The sequence below is a fragment of the Sceloporus undulatus genome, chromosome 6, assembly GCF_019175285.1.
Source record: "Sceloporus undulatus isolate JIND9_A2432 ecotype Alabama chromosome 6, SceUnd_v1.1, whole genome shotgun sequence".
In the NCBI taxonomy this organism is placed as follows: Eukaryota; Metazoa; Chordata; class Lepidosauria; order Squamata; family Phrynosomatidae; genus Sceloporus; species Sceloporus undulatus.
The window spans coordinates 121,267,183-121,287,413 of record NC_056527.1 but is presented as its reverse complement, the minus strand read 5'-3'; the positions used below and the strand labels follow the sequence as shown (position 1 = coordinate 121,287,413).

General features: G+C 41.9%; 3 protein-coding genes across 3 annotated transcripts in view; 2 read left to right on the top strand and 1 right to left on the bottom strand.

Moving 5' to 3' along the window:
- Window positions 1-13,032, top strand: part of ARHGAP25 (Rho GTPase activating protein 25) — a 48,897-nt gene extending 35,865 nt beyond the window's left edge. The window contains exons 16-24 of the mRNA XM_042474434.1: window positions 1,529-1,582; window positions 2,042-2,179; window positions 2,296-2,400; window positions 3,399-3,537; window positions 8,373-8,484; window positions 9,131-9,287; window positions 10,766-10,803; window positions 10,991-11,058; window positions 12,620-13,032. The gene's annotated coding sequence lies outside the window, so the exon portion shown is untranslated. The remainder of the gene's footprint in view (window positions 1-1,528; window positions 1,583-2,041; window positions 2,180-2,295; window positions 2,401-3,398; window positions 3,538-8,372; window positions 8,485-9,130; window positions 9,288-10,765; window positions 10,804-10,990; window positions 11,059-12,619) is intronic.
- On the bottom strand, window positions 6,254-11,196 carry GKN2 (gastrokine 2). The gene is made up of 6 exons (XM_042473952.1): window positions 11,044-11,196; window positions 9,200-9,256; window positions 8,612-8,743; window positions 8,180-8,290; window positions 7,350-7,503; window positions 6,254-6,510 (listed from the first exon to the last, which is right to left on the bottom strand). Exons 1-6 carry the CDS (start codon window positions 11,194-11,196, stop codon window positions 6,428-6,430), a joined length of 690 nt encoding a protein of 229 aa, XP_042329886.1. The 3' UTR covers window positions 6,254-6,427.
- Window positions 13,033-13,578: 546 nt separating the features above from the next.
- GKN1 (gastrokine 1) lies at window positions 13,579-19,084 on the top strand. The gene is made up of 6 exons (XM_042474436.1): window positions 13,579-14,392; window positions 15,806-15,859; window positions 16,712-16,849; window positions 17,720-17,830; window positions 17,953-18,091; window positions 18,822-19,084. The coding sequence occupies exons 1-6, from the start codon at window positions 14,381-14,383 to the stop codon at window positions 18,914-18,916; spliced, it is 549 nt and encodes a 182-aa protein (XP_042330370.1). The 5' UTR covers window positions 13,579-14,380; the 3' UTR covers window positions 18,917-19,084.
- The last annotated feature ends 1,147 nt before the right edge of the window (window positions 19,085-20,231 follow it).

Below are 20,231 nucleotides of genomic sequence, written 5' to 3'. Positions count from 1 at the left end.
TTTTAAATAAAGTCTGTAAAGACTTTCCTGTACTTAGGGGCACTGATGACCAGTGCTGCCACACTGCAGAATTAATGCGGTGTGACACCACTTTAGTTGCCATGCCTTCATTTTATGAAATCTTGGGATTTGTAGTTTTGCACACTTTGGCAGAGAAGGCCAAATACTGTGTAAAACTACAAATCCCAGGATACCATAATATGGAGCCACACCACAGTGGTACCAAACTGCATTATTTCTATGGTGTTGATGAACCCCAAAACTATTCTGGTGTAAATGTGACTTCATTTGATTAAGGCCCACAACCAATCAATTGGTTGATTAACACAACTTAACCCCTTTATTGGTGCACAATAGTGCATTTCATTCCACTTCACGAAACTTACTTGAGAATAGCTCTATTTAGGCTTCGATTAAAAGTGAGTCTAAAACAAAACATTAAATATTTGCCAAGAACTTTTTGCCGGGATAAATGCCCGCCTGGCGCAGTTTAAGTGCTGCAAATCTTGCCTATCTTTCTGGACCTTGGAACTGCTGATAGGCAACCCTATATATATTTATACATAAAGTCACAGATTTCTCTCTTCTGTTTTTTGGGGGGAACATCATCAAGTGGAAATAATGAAGATCTTTGTAAGTACTAGTTCTAGATTCAACCAAAGAACTATATTTTTATGAACTATAATCGTTCTTTCTGAGTGGTGTCAGCTAATGCGGTTCTGTTGTGAGCATGGATATGTTTAATCCCAGCCTGCAGTAAATAATTTTTACTCTCAAGGCATGGAGAAAGAAGGGTAAATGTGTGTGTGTGTGTGTGTGTGTAGGGACACATACTAGTGTTAGCTATATGAATGGCCATGAGTTCTGGATTTATGCAATATTTTTTCTTAAGGGGAAAAAACTCACAGTTTGGTACATGTTACATGTTTGGGCAGATGTTGCCCATGTGCATCCCTGGAAAACTAAGGGCGTGCTCATCTTCTTATCCTCTGTACTTTTGTTTTGCCACCATGGGAATCGTGACTCTCCAGATGTTGTTGGACTGCAGCTTCCAGCATTCCTCACCATGACTGTTAGGACCAATGGTCCTTGCAGTCCAATGGAAAGAGGAATGATTCCCACCCCTGTTCTACACAATCAGGAATCAGAGGCAGATATTGGCCAGCATCCTACCTCAGGACTGTGTAGAGTAAAATCTGCGTGCGGAGTTAGGCAATGGTTATGTTATGCAACCCTTATGTTGAATGGTAACACTGTGCAACTGAATGTGTGCTGGGTGTAAACCAAATGGACAACCCAGTGTGCATCTCATGCACATCTCATCATGAGCATGTTCTGCACATGCACAAGGGTTCTGCATGTGCAAACCAATTTCCACAACCTTGAACCCATGTGGATCTTATGCACAAGGCAACCATGCTCATAGAGGAACCTATGCATGCATAAGACACCAACAAAATTCTGACGGTTGTATTTTGTGTCTCTGAGATGTCCTTTGACTAATGGACTCAATTGGTTTCTCCTTCAGGTCACTTTGGCTCTGTTTCTGGAAGCCTTTCTAGGCTGCTCCTCAGCCAGCAAGGTAAGTTGCCACTTGACAAAGTTGGGATGATGGGAAAGGCTATTCTTCCTTCTGATTTATAAAAGTTGAAAAATTGACACCCCAAGATTTAGGTGGTGGAGCTAGTTTTCTTGGTGTTGAGATGAAGGAACTGGAGGACAGGTGGGAATCAATTAGGGACAGAAAGAAGATGTGCAGTTACTTCATTCCCAGGTAAACAGAAATTATTGTACATTTTCTCACTGGTGTGATTTTAAATTCTTTGTTATTTAGTTGTTTTGGCACAAGCATCTGTTTAAACGTATTTCAATATTACATTTTATTGGCCTGCATCCCATTGCTAGTCCCAATTAGATTTCACTTCCTGAATCAATGGAGTTTATCTGTGTTAACTTGTCACTGAGTGGACTTCAGTTGGTCCTAACTGGTAGTATTCAATCCATTGTGGATTTAGTTGTGTTGTTACTTTGTTCTTGTTAGATTTCCAGTATGGACAACCAAGGAACTCTTGATAGCAAGACCTACCAGAGTGTGCATATCAACCAAGAACATCGAATCGCCAATATCCACAACTATGGTGAATGGAACGGATGGGATGCAATCTGGGATTATCAGAAGGTAACTGTAAACCGATAGGCAAAATCTAAGAATGCATAATGCTCCAATGCCCACAGATTGGAGAGGAAACTGTACAGACCTAGAGGGATGAAGGCTGACTTTGTTGTGTTTCCTAGGGCCTTTTTGCTACAAGGCTGTTTCGAAGCAGAGTTTGTGTGGTAGCCACCTTGGATTTAGAGGTCTTTCCAAGTCTGGAGGTTCTCCACAGTTTTAAAGAGAAGGTAAGGGGCATAAAACTTTGGAGGGCAACCCCCCCATTGCTTTAATATCTGTTCATGAATCAGGCAACAGCCACAGTTTCTGCATCTCACACATCTCCCAGCCCTGCCATACAACCGCTCTAACAAGCAAGCCATAAATACAGGCGAGGTCCACAGGTGATTCCAGGTGTGCAGCCAAGGAGGCAGAATTGGGCTGAAGAATGCATGGTTTCTGACTTTCATGATATAAATGTTAGCTTTTTGACAATTACAAATGACAACGCAGGTAGGACCAGTGGGGGATTTGGGGAACAAGAGTACCCCAAGGTACTTTTTGCATGCTTTGGACATTTCACACTGAGAGAGTGAAGGCAGAAATGCTAGCACTGAACACATGTTTCATCATACTTGACCTTCAGCACCATGGCCTCGATCCTATGGGTTACAATAGATCTAGCAAGAGGAGACCCAGCAAATCAGTTGTTGAATGGTGAGCCAATCCATAGCTATGTCCTACTGATTCAGTGGGTCCATTCTAGCTGGGGCAAACAATAGGATTATTGTGGAGTCGAAGGCTTTCATGGCCAGCATTCATAGTTTTTTGTGGGGTTTTCGGGCTATGTGGCCATGTTCTAGAATAACCCGAAAACCCCACCAAAAATAGGATTATTCATCCCCATGTTGTCTTAGATGTTGCTGCTATGCGTCTCCCAATAGTTTCCAATTTAAAATGACCTTAAGGCAACTCTATAACTGGGTTTCTTGGCCAGATTTCTTCCAAGAAGATTTGCCATCGCCTTCTTCAAAAGAGAGTGAATCGTCCAAGCTAAGCTAATGAGATTCCCTGGCCGAATGGGGATTTGAACCCTGGTCTCCTGGAGTCCTAGTCCAACAGCTTTGTTGTGCTGGGTCTTTTCAGCCCCATGGCTTCCAGTAAATATTTTCTCCCCCCTTTTCTCCTTCTCTCTTTCTGTCCTTCCCTGCTGCCCACAATCTCTCTCATTTTGACCCTGATGCAGCTGGGAAAAGGGACCCCTTCGACCTACGACTCAATATTCTTGGTTGGCAAGACCCACATCCAAGACGTGGCTGAATTTGGAAGTGCCATTCAGCAGCTCTGTGGGACGGTTCCCACCTACTATGCGTCCCAGGAACAAGGTTGGTTGGGGGGTAAATTGTTCTTCTTTTTTGGGCAGAAATACATACCGTATATATATTTAAACTAATGCGGGTGGAATGGGGCCTTCTCATAACCCCAACACCCCCCCCAGTTTTCCCAGGCAAACGTTGCCTCTCCAAGTAGACTAAACCTGCCAAATACCACTCCTGGGGTGCAGCTACCCTGTAGAAATATATCCCCCAGGTTTAAACCAGGATACATGTGGCTAAACAACATCAGATTGTGGTCAAGCAGGGGGAAAATATTAAAAAGGAAGAACACAGAAGCCGGGAGAGGCTGCAGCCATTTCCTTTTGCCTGACTCTCCTAGGAAGTGCAAGATTCTGCCCCCTTCGCTCTAAATGCAAATTGCTTTTGCAATTTAAACTCCATTTGCAGCAGCTGGAATAAACTGAGGACAAAGGAGGAAGTGAGAGGAGGTGGAGAAAGAAACAGGACATTTTAAAAGCAGCTGGAAAAGTGGTACAGCAGAGAGTTAATTGGGGACTGTCCTTGCCAAATTGGAAAAGGTGAAGGGTATGCACCCCAGGTGCATTTTGGAAAATGGAAATGAGAGGTGGCTTTCCAAGTTTTCTGGTGGGGGAAGTCCGTGCAAATCCCTAACCTCCGAGAGTTAATAAATAAATAAATTAAATAATAATAATAATAAATAAAAGGCCTGATTTGGAAGGGTTCTTGCAGATTTGCTGATTCCACTCACTCCCTTCACAGGGGCAAGCCTCCATCTTCTGAGCCAAGGCTGTGTGAATGTGGGGATCCTACACCTATTTGGCATCTATCTTTGTGGCAACACTCGGAGTTGCTAAGAAGTCATCCAGTCTACTTGGCACCTTCCAGAGACCATTCCTGGTTCTCTCCTCCTCCTCCATTTGCACCACAATGGCCCTTTCAAAGCCAAATCCCCAGACACCTATTTTACCATCTACAGTCCCATTTCTTTGTTAAAACTCCAGTGGCTAAGCAATGCTAATAAAAAAGAAACCCCTTTACAAAAGCGAATGGCTCTTTATTTGTCTTGGAGGTTGAAGTAAGATTTAACAATGCAGTGCCAAACTTCATAAAACATCCAGCTGTGAGTATTCTCCAACCTAGAGAATAGGTTCATACTTTCTCTTTTTGCAAAGTGCAACTTGAGTTTCTGCTTCTTTTATTTGCTTCTGACATTTTTCTATTCCAGGCTTCACTCCAGTGTTTATATATATATACACACACACACATTCACATGTACACAAACACCTTATAACTTCTAAAATCCTGCAGGGAACCTGGTTGGTGGACTTCTCCAAGGCCTCAATCCTGTATAGAGTCTGACAAGGACATCCCTTGGGGTGTGAGTTGTGTAGACCACACCAGATGACAATCTAAGTGGGGTGACACCACTGATCCTCAAAGACTGCCTTTGGGCAGAAACAGACTGTATAGCACCCCTTTAAAATGCTGGTGCTCACACTCCAAGACCCAGATTTAAATGTAGGATTGGCAAGAGTAAGTACCAAAATTCCTGTCTTCTGAACACACTAGTTGGGACTCAAGGGAGTAATCTGCAGAGTACTGGGTTTTAATCACCGATCCAAATATACCAACCTCAGTCATTTGTGCTTGGACATTGCCATGTTTTGTGAAGTCAAAGGCTTTAAGGCTGGCATCCATAGTTTTTTGTGGGGTTTTCGGCTATGAGACCATGTTCTAGAAGTGTTTATTCCTGATATTTCACCAGCATCTGTGGTTGGCATCTCTGAATTCTCTGAAGATGCCAGCCACAGATGCTGGCGAAATGTCAGGAATAAACTCTTCTGGAACATGGCCTCATAGCCCAAAAAACCCACAAAAATCTATTTCCATGTTTACTTGTGTGTACCATCAAGGGCACCCAGCAGCATGGCTAGATGGTCACCAAAATCCCCAGCCCTGCTCTCCTTGCTTGAAACTCCAGGAGCATGCGGAGTAGTATAGCTAGTAAAAACCTCCCTTGAAAGGGAATGGGAAAATATGCCCTGGACCCAGTGGAAATGGTTAGCTTCCATGTCAGTGGGCTACCAATTCTGTTCCAGGTTTCCACTCAGATTTGAAAAGAGCTTTCCAATGTAATCCTAAATACACATTTGTTGGAGTTAGGGGCACAGGGGCCCCGTGAAAGTGGGAAAACTGCAAATAAAAAGCCACTTGAGAGAACAGCTCTCTGGGAATCTCTAGGTCCTCTGGCACAACTCTGTGGTCAACATCTACTGGATGTTGACCATAGAATTGAACTGGAGGACCTACAAATGCCCAGAGAAGTGTTTCCTCTAGGAATCTCTAGGTCTTTCAGCACAACTCTATGGTCAGTTTTTGGCAGAGTTGCCCTGGAGGACTTTGAGATTCCTAGAGAGAACATGATAATCAAATCTGCAAAAGTTAAAGCTGCAAATGTGGAACATTGACTATAATTGCTTGCAGAGAGGTTTCTTATGAGAAAAAAAGGGTGCTTTATTTTTTAGAAATAAATGTATGTGTTTAAATGATTTTATATTGTTTTTAACATGTTATTTTAAATGTGCTGGTTTTAATTGTGTTTTAAAATTGTATTGCATTTAGCTGATTCTTTTTGTGAGCAACCTTAGGTCTCAATCCAGGAGAAAGGTGGAATATAATGAAATGAAATGGGATGGATGGAAAGCTTTTCTTTTTCTCAATGATACGCAAAATCAAGAGTCATGGGGTTTGGGGGGGAAATGCTTTTCTTTATTAACAGCTCTTGGGTTGCGTTGGGTTGCAGCAGTCAAAGGAAGCACAAGGAAGCCCCGAGAGAAGACTGGACGTTTCTGACTGTTTGCAAAGAGACCGAGAACATCTTCATTGGAGAGAACCCAGAGAAGTCGGTGGAGTAGGTTTAAACATTGAGACTGCTGCACACGGTAATGCCCAAAATGCCAAGGATTCCAGCTTTGGCACAGCTGCTGACATGGAAGCCTTCTACATGGGAAATAAGAAATAGGAAGAGTTTATTCTAAGAAGGAAGGAAGTGCAACCAGGTGCTTGAAATTGTTCTTAATAGATTATATGCTACATCAGGTTGTGTAGCCTCAACCTCCACATGCAGTGTTGCACATTAATTGTGCTACACAACCCTTGAGAAACTGAACTGAGATGCTGAAGTTGGAGCTGAATACGAAACTAATTGCGCATCCATGTGTTGTGAACATCAGTTAGCATTCCACATCCACGCAGAATGAGCATCAGGGCTCAGGTGCAGTCTACTTCTAGCCTAGGTGTTTTCATGGCCAGACTGATGTAGAGGATGCACTCAGTTGCCTTTCTATGGGCACTCACTGGGTTTCCAGGGCTGAGCAAGGATTCAATTCTGGTCTTCCTGGAGTTCTGTTCTAACATTCAAACCACTAAACCCCATCAGCTCTTGCAGTCCTATTTGAGGGTTTTCTTGGTGAGATTTGTCCAATGGCAATTCTTACCATTGCCTTGATCTCTTAGGCTGAGAGGATGTGACTAGCCCAAGGTGACCCACTGTGTTTCCAAGGCTGAATGAAGACTTGAACCCAGTCTCTGAGAGACCTAGTCCAACACTTGAACCACACTGGTTTCTAGTTAAGATTTAGGCCACTGATTTGGAGATACATATGTCTAGAAATCTGCAGTGTTGGCTGCACAGACCTCCAGTTACCTCCCTAGAAGGTCTGTCATCCTTGATTTTTTCAGAGCCATTTCTGTCTCGAGTTGAATTTGTCTTCCCACTGAAGACCCCAAAGCGCTGCCTCCAAACAAATCTGGATTCGATTGGGATTGTGAATACTCACTTTCCACTCTTTTCACTGTGTAAACAGGGACGTCGTGGCAGAGCTGTTCAATGGAGCTTCCAAACTTAAGCCATTCCCCAATGCTTCCAAAGAAGGAGTCGCTGGGTGCGTATTCCACCCACACATTTTGGGGGGATATCATCTCTTTCATCATCTAAAAGAGACAAGATGCTTTAAAAAACTATGCAGTTTCCAAAGGAGGAGATGTATTAGTTTGCAGCAATCTTCAAAGCTGTATCTTATTCATGGCCGACTCTCTCCAGTTTGTTGGACTATGGCTCCTATCAGCCCCAGTACAGAGAAGTACAAAAAACGATAAGTGCCAGCCATGAAAGCCTTCGACTTCATATTCCCAAAGCTTTTTCCATGGGTGGCTGAGATGTGAAGTCAAAGGCTTTCATGGCTGGCATCCATAGCTTTTTGTGGGGTTTTTTTTGGGCTATGTGGCCATGTTCTGGAAGAGTTTATTCCTGATGTGGCTGAGATAGTGAGCACTTTGCTTTCCAGTGATTCAACGCATATATAAACTTTATTTCATGCACAAAATTACTGTATAAAATCATGTATAAAATTACCTTTATGCTAGGTGCATAAGGTATATATGAAACATCAGTGAATTTTGTGTTTAGACTTGGGTCCTGTCTCCAAGATATCTCATTATATACCTATCTGCAAATACAGCTGTTCCCAAAATCCCCAATGCCCCTGGTTCTAAGCATTTCGGATAAGGGAGACTCAACCTTTCCAATCCTGAGGGCAAAGACCTTAGAGTTTCAAGAGCATAAACCTCACATACATTTGATATCATCTCCAATGAAAGCTGTACTTACCTGTTTCTCGTATGCCAACCGTCCAATTTCTTGCAGCAGTGGAACATAACCCTTTTCCATCTTCAGAATGAAGCAAGCGCGTCGGGAGAAAACGCGGGTGGCAATGTATCCCTGTCATTCACCCAGAAAAGAGATTAATGAGAGTCACGTCGAAATAATCTGTATTTCCAGCCATCTGTTTTCTCTTCTGCAGTGGGACTTCCTCAGGGACAAAGCCTTCTACTCTGAGGCTTGCAAACTAAGCCTGCCGTTTGCATTCCAGTGATTGATCACAAAGCAAAGCACGGTAGATGCAAGATACAGAGGTGAGGGAAGTCGCAAACTAAGACAAAGAGGTGTTTTTTCATCACTTGAAGGAGCTCCTAAAAATGTCCCAAGTGTATTATCTAGTTTGAGTCTAACTGAGCTATGTCAATCGGGTTGAACACTTACATGTTTGTAGTCGAAAATTGTATCTGAAGAGCAGAGTCCTCCATAGACATGGATATTGGCTACTTGGTTGGTATTGTCAATGGTCACAGATTGCTGGATAAAATCACCGCTGGGGCTCGGGATTCTGTAAACCTGGATGTACATAAATGCATATGTAGATATTTTATTTTCATCATCATCTCTGTATGTTGGATAACTGAAGAATGGGATACAAATAGTCTAGAGGGGGATATATAATACTTTGATTTAATTCCATGCTTGCTTTGGAAATGCACAATTCACTTTAACTTTCATTGAATTCAGAGAGGTTCATCAGCAAATCTCTACAAAATTACGTTAAACTAAGTCATAATATGAAGGCTGCAGAAAGGCATGGAAAATTCCATTGAGACAGAATAAGAGCCATAATTGATAAGAATTGTTTGAGATCTGAATGACAATTTTTTACCTGCTAACTAAAGGTGCTCATCTGCAATGCATCCAATGAGCTGGACCTTATGCTAGACATTTCTTTTTCAGGTTGGTCTCAAAGGAGTTACAGGATTTCTTTACATGTGTATCATGATAGAATGAGATTGTGATTTTTACCTCGTAAGAAGCAAAAGCTGGACTCCAGAAGAATCCCAGCAGAGCGATGATTACAGCCTGGAAGAGGAAACAACAACATTCATATTGGGTACGTTTAGCTTGGAGAAATGGAGAAGTGACATGATAGCCATTTCTAAAAAGATGAAGAGACGTAATGTAGAAGATGGAGCCAACTTATATTCAGCTGCTCCAGAGACTAGAACCCAAATTGGTGGATACAAATTGCAAGAAAAGGCATTTTGTCCAAACATTAGGATGAACATCTTGACAGTAAGAGCAGAAGAGAGAATGGTGCACTCTCCATCTTTGGAGATCTTTGGAGAGAAGTGGGATAGACATTTTTCAGGAGTGCTTTATTTAATGCTGCTTTCTAGAAGAATGGCAACTGGTGACTTCCATGTCTATAGGATAGGGAATACACCCCGGACTTTTGCCTGATCTTTAAAGGAACTGTCCCCAGTGCTAAGCCTTTGTTTGTTGTGTGCCTCCAAGACATTTCCAATTTATGGCAACCATAAGGCAAACCGATCCTAGGGTTTTCTGGGGCTGAGAGGGTGCAAGTAGCCATGAAGGTTTCCAGGCTGAGCAAGGAATCGAACCCTGATCTCCAGCGTTATAGTCCAACCTCCAAACAGCTACACCATGATGGCTCTTGCTAAGCCTTTATTATTCATCATCATCATCATCATCATCATCATCATCATCATCATCATCATCATATATTATTATTATTATTATTATTATTATTATTATTATTATTATTATTATTCATAATAAATATTCATAATAAAATTCACTGCCACACTGAAATGGTGGCCATCATTTGCTACGAATGTGCAGCATCTTTTGCATGGAGATTAGGAGTAGAAAATAGACAAAAACTGGGTTTCTTGAGTGTCAGGAATTAGGAAAATCTTAGCATTTTGACAGTTCAGGATGGAGTCCATGCAGGAAAAGAAATGCACACTAAACACAGAACAATTTGGAGGCACACAACAACAACAATAATTCAGGCCGTTGTTTGCATTTTCCACACAGTTTGTGGATTGAAGATGCTCTGGGTTTTGCAACGGAGCACTTTATTCAAGCGGCAGTTTAAAATCAATACGTTTGTATAATGGTCGTCTAGAAAAAAGCATATTGGTTGCAAAATGCACTCAGAGATACATTTTAAAGGACATATTTGAATGCAAACTTTCATGTGTGAATACATTTAAAACAATATATCATAGATGCAAATGGAAATTAGGAACAGTGAAAATGTGAAAATGTCATAGATGAGAAATGTATTGATCCATTCCTCCTGATCGCCATGAACTCCATTGAGAGCAACCCCCAAGTATTACTGTGGTCTTAGTCCTATTGATTATTATTATTTATCCCGCCTTTCTCCCAAAGTGGGACTCAAGGCGGCTAACATTTATAAAACACAACAACAATTAAAATGTACAATTAAAATTGTAAAAAATAGAAATGGAGGGGTTTCACAAAGAAGAACCAACCAACTGCCTTCAAAAACCCATTCTCTGGTTATGGAAACGAGTTTGTTTATTTCTTCTCCTGTAGAAAAGAAGAGTCCCCATGACATTCCTATTAAATTTGGGGTAAGGAAAACATCCCTTTCTTACCATGGCAAATAATAATACATGGGCATCATCTCATTTATCACCAGAGTTTTCCTGCACTTTCTCACAAGGAGTAGTGCAAATGGCAGACTTTGTTGGAGGGGAAGATTGCTAAGAAGAATGTGTCCAAAAACGATACTCACAAGTCTGTTCATTTTTCTTTCAGATAAGAGGAAGAGGCCGCGGAGCAAATGGAATAAAACCCCAGAGACTCCCAACTTTTATATCTTGCCTGTAGGTGTGGGGAACGTTGCGCAGGAACATGCCCAGTGCGCTGGGTGGCTCTGTATCTGTGGGACACGCCACAGCAAACGCCTTTATCAGGATTGGGAACCAGGCAGATAAAGGTGGCCTGATACCTGGAGTGCGCATTCGTCAGCCATGAAAAATGTCCAATTGGTCATTTGGCAAATATGGGTTAACCTTTGTGCAGGCTCCATCTGTCTTTCTAGCACCTTTACATTTTATTAATGGGTATCAGCACCAGAGACTTAAATACCCTAAAAGGAGGGTATTTAGAGTGGCTTAGTGGTTTGGGTGTTGGAGTGTGACTCTGGAGACCTGGGTTCGAATCCCTACTCTGCCATGGAAACCTATTGGGTAACCCTGGGCAGGTCACACTCTCTCAGCTCACTGAAAATCCTGCAATAGGTTCTCCTTAGGGCACCCATTAGTTGGAAACAATGTGGAGGTACGCAACAACAACAACAACACATGTTTTCCACCCCACTGTATAGCGCATAGTGTACAGTCATTCGTAATTTCTTATGGTCCAAACATAATGGACTCCAAACATTTAGGGCTTCAGTCAAGATACATTATTTTAAGCAAGAGGGGGTTGTGGGATTATTTTATTGTGCATGTGGTTTTATTGATGTAAGCCGCTTCGATTTTATTGGAGAGGCGGGATAGAAATAATAATAATAATAATAATAATAATAATAATAATAATTATTATTATTATTCAAAATTGCCCACAATAAAATTCCTCACAATAAGACAAGAGACATAGTGTAGAGTGGGTCCTTGTTATCCGCTGAGGTTTGGTTCCAGGAGATAACAAAATCCATGGATACTCAAGTCCCATTAAATACAATGGCAGAGCAAAATGGTGTCCCTTGTATAAAATGGAAAACCAAGGTTTGCTACTACCTACTGTTTATATCTATTTTGTAGATTGTATGCATTGGCAGGTTTTATATTTTTACTGATTTGATTATCTGTATGTACAACACTGTGTACATTTACAGTGCTATAGAACTAAACTATAATAATAATAAAAGGGTAGATTTTAATTGAACATTAGAGGTAACTTTTTGATGGTAGGTTCAACAATGGAACCAGTTGCCTATAAAGATGGCATGGTCTCCTTCTCTGGACACTTTCCTAAAGAGGCTGGACAGCTCCCTGCTTTAGCTGGACTTTCTCCATTTAGCAAGGGATCGGACTCTATAGCCCATGAGTCCCCTCCCAACTCTGGGACTCTATGACTCTATGAACCCTTTGAGTGAGTATTTTGTTTCCTCCGTTCATTTCAATCTCTCCTCGCCACACCTTCACATAAGTAGGGTGTACACTGATAAAACAGAGGAGAAGCAAACGTATAGGTGATAGCATGCACTGTTGTTGTGCGATGTCCATTTCTGGTGACGTGAAGGCCACAAATTTCTGCGCAAAAGTGATTTTGATGCAACCATATTCTACAAACGCAGCAGCAGACGGAGGAGGAGGAGGAGGAAATGCTGCCGTTAATTCATTCCTAACCTACTTTTACCCCCTTTATTTGGATTGACAGGAGAACAGACCTCCATCCCTTGCAGCTGATGATGCCCGACAAACTAGGATTGAGGGAGTGGGTCATGAGATGCGACTGAGTTAAGTAAAGTTGAGCCAAATTAAGTATACTTAACTAAGTATGTTGCTCTCAAGTCAACTGCAGCTCATGGCAACCCAAAGGCGAAACTATCGTGGGGTTTTCTTGGTGAGATTTATCCAAACCCTATCTCAACCCCTTTGCTAAGGTACTTCAGTGTCCTCCGTCATTGAGTCTCACCGTCTGCCATGTGGTCTTCCTCTCTTTCTACCACTTCCCTCCACCTTTCCTAGTATTATTGTATTGCCATGTCTTCTCATGATGTGCACAAAGCATGACAACCTCAAATGTCATCTTGGCTTCCGGGGAGATTTCTGGCTTGATCTGCTCTAGGTCCCATTTGTTGGTCTTTCTGGCTATCCTTAGCACTCTTCTCCAGCCCCACATCATCTCCAATGAATAGGTTTTCCTCCTATCTTCTTACATAGTGATGGGGAATATAATGGCTTGAAGGATTCTAACTTTAGTACTGAGTTGCATATCTTTACTCTTTAGGATCTTTTCTGGTTCTTTCATGGCTGCCCTTCCCAAGTCCTAGTCTTCTCCTGGTTTCTTGACTGCACTCTTCTTCCTGATCAACGTTTGGTCCAAGGTACAGGAACTCTTTAACTATTTCAATTTCCCCATTTTCTGGGTTGAATTTATGTAGATCCTCCATAGTCATTATTTTTGTTTTCTTTATGTTCAACAGTAAACCTGCCTTTGCATTTCCTTCCTTGACCTTGTTCCAAGGATATGATGTTCTCCGCTAGTTGTATGGCATCATCCACACATCTTAGATGGATGTCCCTTTCTCCTATCTCCACTCCTCTTTCTTCGGTCTCCAGGCCTGCTTTTCTTATAACATTTTCCGCATACAAGAGATGGAGTGAAAGGTTGTAGCCTTGTCTGAACCTTTTGCCAAAATTGGGAACCGTTCTGTTTCTCCATATTCATTTCTGTTGTCCTAAGTACAGATTTCTCATCTGGGGCCACAACAAACTACAATTCCCAGAATCCTACAACACTGAGCCATGACAGTTTAAAGTGGTGTCAAACTGGATTATTTCTGCAGTATGGATGTGGCCCGATTTTACCCAAAATATTCCACCTGGTTGTTCAATTCCTTTTTCCTTTAAAATCAGTTCGCTTTTAAAAAGATGAATTCTCACACCATTTCACTGAGTTTGAGAAGGAACATAAAATGCTTAATCCTTTAATTTTGTGCCCAACCCGATCTATATGAGCCTTGAAATTGAATCCCAACGTCATTTTGCAAACCTGCTTTCGGTAACTGAAGCTGTATTTATTTTGAGGGATGAAACTCTGCCCTGATTTTTTGAAAGGTGCCAGCAGTGACACCTGAAAGACTAACACAGAGAACCCTCTGGGAATGGTCTCCAATGAGATATTTGTAATAACACCCTTTAATGACACCCTTTTGCTCATTCTTTCTGCGCAATCGAACGTTATCGGAAAGCAAACGGACGATATCTTTTTACTAGTTCTCTGGGGCTTATCTTTAGGGTGTCACCCGCTTTCCTTGCCCCAAGAATATTGCCCCAGCTTTAAGGGGAAACAATTCCAATGCGATAAAGGCATCATATCTCAATGACCCGTCCGCACCTAGATTTTGGAAATCCACATATATAAAGCAGAAGGGTTCGGCTTTGGCTGGTCTTCAGTCTCTCCTCCAGCAACAAAATGAAGCTGATTGTAAGTACATGAGATGCCTCTGATTTTAATGGTCCGAAGGTCTATGGTCCAAAACGCGCTGCAGAAATAAATTAGTTTGAGACTGCTTTGACTGCCTTGGCTCAGGGCTAGGGAATCCTGGGAACTGTAGTTTATTGTGGCACCAGACAGAGAAGGCTAAATAGCACACAAAACTCCAGTTCCCAGACTCCCCTAGCATTGAGCCAGGACAGTTAAAGCGGTCTCAAACTGGATTATTTCTGCAATGTGTTTTGGACTCCTTCTACTGAAAATGGTGCATGGTTTCTCTGAATTAGGGATGGACTGAGTGCATCCTTCCAGGTGTTTTTGCACTGCAGCTCCCATCATCTTAGATAGCCTAGACAATGGCCAGTCATGCTGGGATATGTAGTCCAACAACGTATGGAGGATTGTGTTTTGACAATCTTGATGGAAGAACACATTTTTCCTTTCAAGTGGTCATTTCAATATTGCATCTGTTATCATTGCCAGTTAATCTATGGTTGCATCTGCACTGCAGAAGTAATCCATGTTGACACCGCTTCAACTCCCATGGCGCAGTGCTATGGAATTATGGGAATTGTAGTTTGGGGGGACATTTCAACTCCTCTGTCAAAGAGCTCTGGTGCCACATCAAACTCGATTCCCACATTTCCATAGCATGGTCCCATGGCAGCTAAAGCGGTGTCAAACTGAGTTATTACTGCAGTGTGGATGCAGCCTATATGGTCTGATGTGATATAACCTGATTACACTCTCTCAGCCTCATAGAAATAATAATGGTAGTCCTCTCCCCATTGCAAGAGGAAATTAATATTTCTTTGCATTATGTGCCCTGTATTCAAACGTATCCAAATGTTGTATAGGAATTATTTTGCAGAGGAGTCCATTCTGACTTAAACATCTTCAGATATGAATCCCATTATCATTTGCAGAGGAAGACGCATGGCTTTCTGTGTGCAAAAACCCATGTTTTCTGTGAAGAAAGGTTTCCTACAAGCATTTTTTTTCTGTTTAAGAAGTTTATTTTCACTAGAGAAAACAGTTTTTCTGTGCAAGAAAGTGACATAAATGTTGTCCACAAACTAATTCCTGTTTAATACTTGGACATGTCAAGAGTGCTTTTATTAATAATGTTTTTATAGCTTTGAGATATTTTGGTCAAAGACTGTAAATAAAATTACAATTACAATATAAATCCAAAATATGAGTAAAAATGATCCAGATGGTCCGAAACGGAAAATTAATCTTTGTCTATGATGGAGGGTGCTGGAGTTTCAGTGTTGGACTACGATTCTGGAGACCAGGGCTCAAATCCCCACTTGGCCAAAAGGATTTGAAGGCATATGGCAACAACAATTATGAATGAGTTTTATTTAATGCTAATATTTTCCCTCTTTGAATCCATTTCAGATCCTGAGCATCGCAATTCTGGGAGCCTTCCTGGCCCCGACTTTGGCCTCCGTTGTAAGTACTTAAAACCTATTAAATCACTTGATCCCATCAAAGCATTTCGGTATGCAACTTCGACACCTTTTTTTATTAATTAATGACATTTAATATTAGAAACATTCTCAAAATACGGAAATGAAAGTGTAGCACCACCCTTTTCCTTTTTTGTCGCAAGTCCACCTTTTCTTATATTTTGGTGTTTGAAGAACAAACATGAATAGACATTATATATATATATATGAGAAGAGATAGGGCCGCATCTGCACTGCAGAAATAATACGGTTTGAGACTATTTGGACTGTCATGACCCAGTGCTATGGAATCCTGGGATTTGTACTTTTGTGAGATATTTCATCTTCTGTGTCAGGGAAGTTAAAGTGTTATCAAACTGCATTATTTCTGTAGGATGGCAGCAGCCCAATACTGTCACCTTAAACCAATCCTAACCCAATGCATGAGCTTTTCAACAATACTGTTGTGTCTTTAATACAGATTCAGAAGCATTTCCTCAATAAGATTGTATATTTCCAAAGTTTGCAAGGATAATGCTTTTTTCCCCATGAAAGGATTCAAATGACTTATATGTTCTGCAAATGCCAATTATGGGGCAGGTTTTGGGGTTGCATGTGTCTAATGACTTAGAATAGCTGTGGAGTCCATTATGACTTAGACGTCTTCAGATATAAATCCCATTACCATTTGCACAACTGCAGAAATGGATCCTACATATCCATGGATTCTGCATCCTCATGTCAGTTAAAGCACTGTCAAACTAGATTAATTCTCCAGTGTGGCAGCAGCCCTACAGACATTTGAATTCTGATTTTCTTTGTGTTCTCTTGTTTTTTTAACCTTCTTCTATCCAAGAATATCAATGAAAGGAACCAAGGAAATGTTGGCGGACATACCCATCAGTCCGTGAGCATTGACAACCAGAGGCAGGTGGTGAACGTGGACGATAACAACGGCTGGCAATCCTGGAACACTGTTTGGGATTACAAGAGCGTAAGTAATTCACATTATTACATCCATTAATTTTTTTAAAAGGTGGAGATGGGGGACTATTCCTTCCATTTTTTACTTCTGTTGTTCTTCCAGTAAACGCTGTTCTCCATTCCGCGCCTCTGAGCCGAATTGTGGCTCAACCTGAGTTTCAGGACTTGTGACATTTACACATAGCTTAGGCAAAGTGCAGAGCTTGGAATTAAGACATTGCAATGCATTACAGGGCTTGCAATGATTTGGTTTTGGCAGAAGCAACCACCAAACTCCAGACAACAATAGGGGAACCAGGTGTTCCTTCCTAATAATAATAATTGTAACAACAACAACAACAACAACAACAATAATATATTTTTATCCCACCTCTCCGACAGGATCGAGGTGACTTACAATAGTGGTAAAATACAATATCAAGGATTCTTTGAAAAGTGGTTTTCTGCTAAGAGGTGGAGAGTGGTTACAATTTAAGGGCTATTGTGGGCTTGGGAGCCAAGGGCTATGCTAGGGACCGCTGCCTCAAGGGATACATGCTTGGAAAACTTAGAGGTTTTTTGGAACTACAGCATCTATAACTTGGGGATTCTGGGATTTGTAGTCTAAGGAGTAACTTCTCCAAGCTCTGCACATAGCTCCAAGCTCTGTAAGTCTGTCTTTCGCAATCCAAACCCTTCCAGATGGGGTTGGGCTACAAATCCCATGATTCCCACCCAATACGTGAATGCCAAGAGAAACTGAACTATGAGAATATTCTCTCCCCCTCGAAAGAATTAATTGTCTGAGAAACCAGAACAGAAAGGCCCAGAGCCCTTGCTCTCACAATTTCATTTGAGGAGCTGTCATATCTGGCTGACTCAGACTATTTTGCTTGGACAGGGCTACCTTGCAACCCGGTTCCTGTCCACAAAATCCTGCATCATTGCCAAAATGAATCCAGAAATCATGCCAGACGTCACCACTCTTCCTCAAGCCATCAAAGAAAAGCAGGTAAGGTCCATCCAGGAGACCTTTGGTGCAGATGGTTGACCGCTGGCTTTTTTGTTTCTGTTCTTGGTCTATCTCCATTGGTCTCCAAATGAACCCAGGCTTCCTTGTTTCCTTGTGTTTAGAAGGCTAGCACTAAAGAACCTGACCACAAGATTACTTATATGATCTCCTCCAAGAAGATCGCAGACTTGACGCCGTACGGGAAGAGCATCGAAGCCTTGTGCAGAGGCATCCCGACCTTCCCTGCTTACGAAGTGAAAGGTGAGCCCCGCTTTCCTTTTTCAGAGGTGTTTCCAAAATTCAGCAGGGCTGTTTCTGCTCCAGGGCTACAGATGCATCTCCATCTTAGCCACACAACAATGCAACCCACTTGGAAACAATCCTGACCCTCTTTCCACTGAATGAATGGTTATCTGGTTGAGTAGGTTTCCTGAATTCAGTGGGTTGGATCCATACTTAGGCTGCATCTGCACTGCAGAAATAATGTAATTTGACATTTCTTTAAGGTATGGCTCAATGCTATGGAATCCTGGGATTTGTAGTTCATTTGGGCACCAGAACTCTCTGACTGAGAAGGCCAAACATTTCACAAAACTACAAATCCCAGAATTTCATAGCATTGAGCCATGGCAGGTAAAATGGTGTCAAACTGCATTATTTCCACAGTGCAGATGCAGCCCAAGTTATTTTTAGGGTAACACTGTGTGAAATTGTTGTTGATTATGTGTGTCTTCAAGCTGATTCTGACTTACAGCAATCCTATTGTAGAGTTTTCTTGGCAAGATTTGTTCAGAAAGGGTTTGCCTTTGTCTTCTTCTGAGGCTGAAAGTGCATGACAGTGGTATCTAGGATTGAGCAGGGATTCGAACATTGGTTTCCAGAGTCCTAGTCCAATGCTCAAACCATGATGCCACGCTGGCTCACCATTATTACTACTGGTACCATTAAACTAGCTTGATCTGTACCATTGTCCCAACGTCTTTCTTTGCAGGGCAGAGCTTTTTCTACTACTCTGGATCCTGCTTCGAAGCAAACATCCTCTGCCTTCTGGGGATCCACTATTGCGGAGAGAAATACGACTACTAAGAGCACCCCATTTTCTGCTGCCTGGCAATTTGACCCTCCCTCAGATCAAAACCTCTTCCGACTTTGGATTTAGTCCTCCGTCTTTTTCTCGTTGTGCTTGGAGCGCAGAAAAAAATCGCAAAGGTGTGGAGGTTGGTTGCCGATTAAAAATGTCCCTAGAATAAACAAGTCCGTGTCAATGGTTTATTGGTCACCTTTCTATCCAGACTGATTTAATCCACTGCAGCAAAAGTAAAACAAAGGAGCCAAACCCTCTTACATTAGAATTGCGTAGCTGAAACCCACTTTGGGTCCTACATAGGAGAAAAGTGGTATATCAATCAATCAATCAGTCAGTCAGTCAATGTAGATGTGGAGTTGTGCACTCATTGTGCAATGCAGCCCTAGTGTGGCAGGGTAATATTTCACAAGCAAATGAGGCAAGGGCAAATGAATCCTTTTGTATCAATGCACAACCTGACATGCATCTGTGTTGACAAAAGCACCCAATGCACAACTCCACTTCTGAAGACTTGGAACTGAACCCAGCTCTTCTGCATTGGGCAAAAATGTCCATCCGCTTGTGTAAGATCGCATAACACACCCACAAAAGGCCAGCCAGAGTCTTATGGTCCTAAAGATTAAGGCAGTTTTATGGGGCTTAAGTTTTCATGGAGTCCATCCTGTCTCACTCGATGCATGGATTGCAGCCTCGGTTGGTAAATATTTAAGCAAATGCTGGGGTTGCCCATTTGGGGGGAATGGAAAAGGCAAACGGTGCCAGGAAGTGATGGCTTTTGCAACAGGCCTTGAACATCCCAGCATTGGTAAGCAGACTGCCACAGGCCTCACAACAAACAGCCTTTTCCCAACCAAATACAAGGTTGCGTCTGCATTGCTGAATTAATGCAACTTGACACCACTTTAATTGCAATGGCAATGGCTCAGTGCTATGAAATTGTAGGATTTGTTGTTTCATGAGTCATTTAGCCTTCTCCGTCAGACAGCTCTGGTGCCACAACAAACTACAAATCCCATAATATGCATTATTAGTAGATGCAGCCTGATTTTAATCTCTCAGCAAGGCCAAAGGGAAGAGAAATATAAAACCTGCAAATAAAATCCTGCATCCTATAGCTTATTCCCAACTAATATTGACCTATTGCTGAGTGGTGAACCAACAGATAGGAAAATCCCATGGGTTTCCTCTATCCGAGACTCACAATATGATTCAGATCAGAGAAAGCAGCCTAAATATTCATCATAAACAAGTGTTGGGTGGTAATAAAAAACCCCACAACAAGCTTGCATAGAGGAGCTGGTCAACATGTAGTGC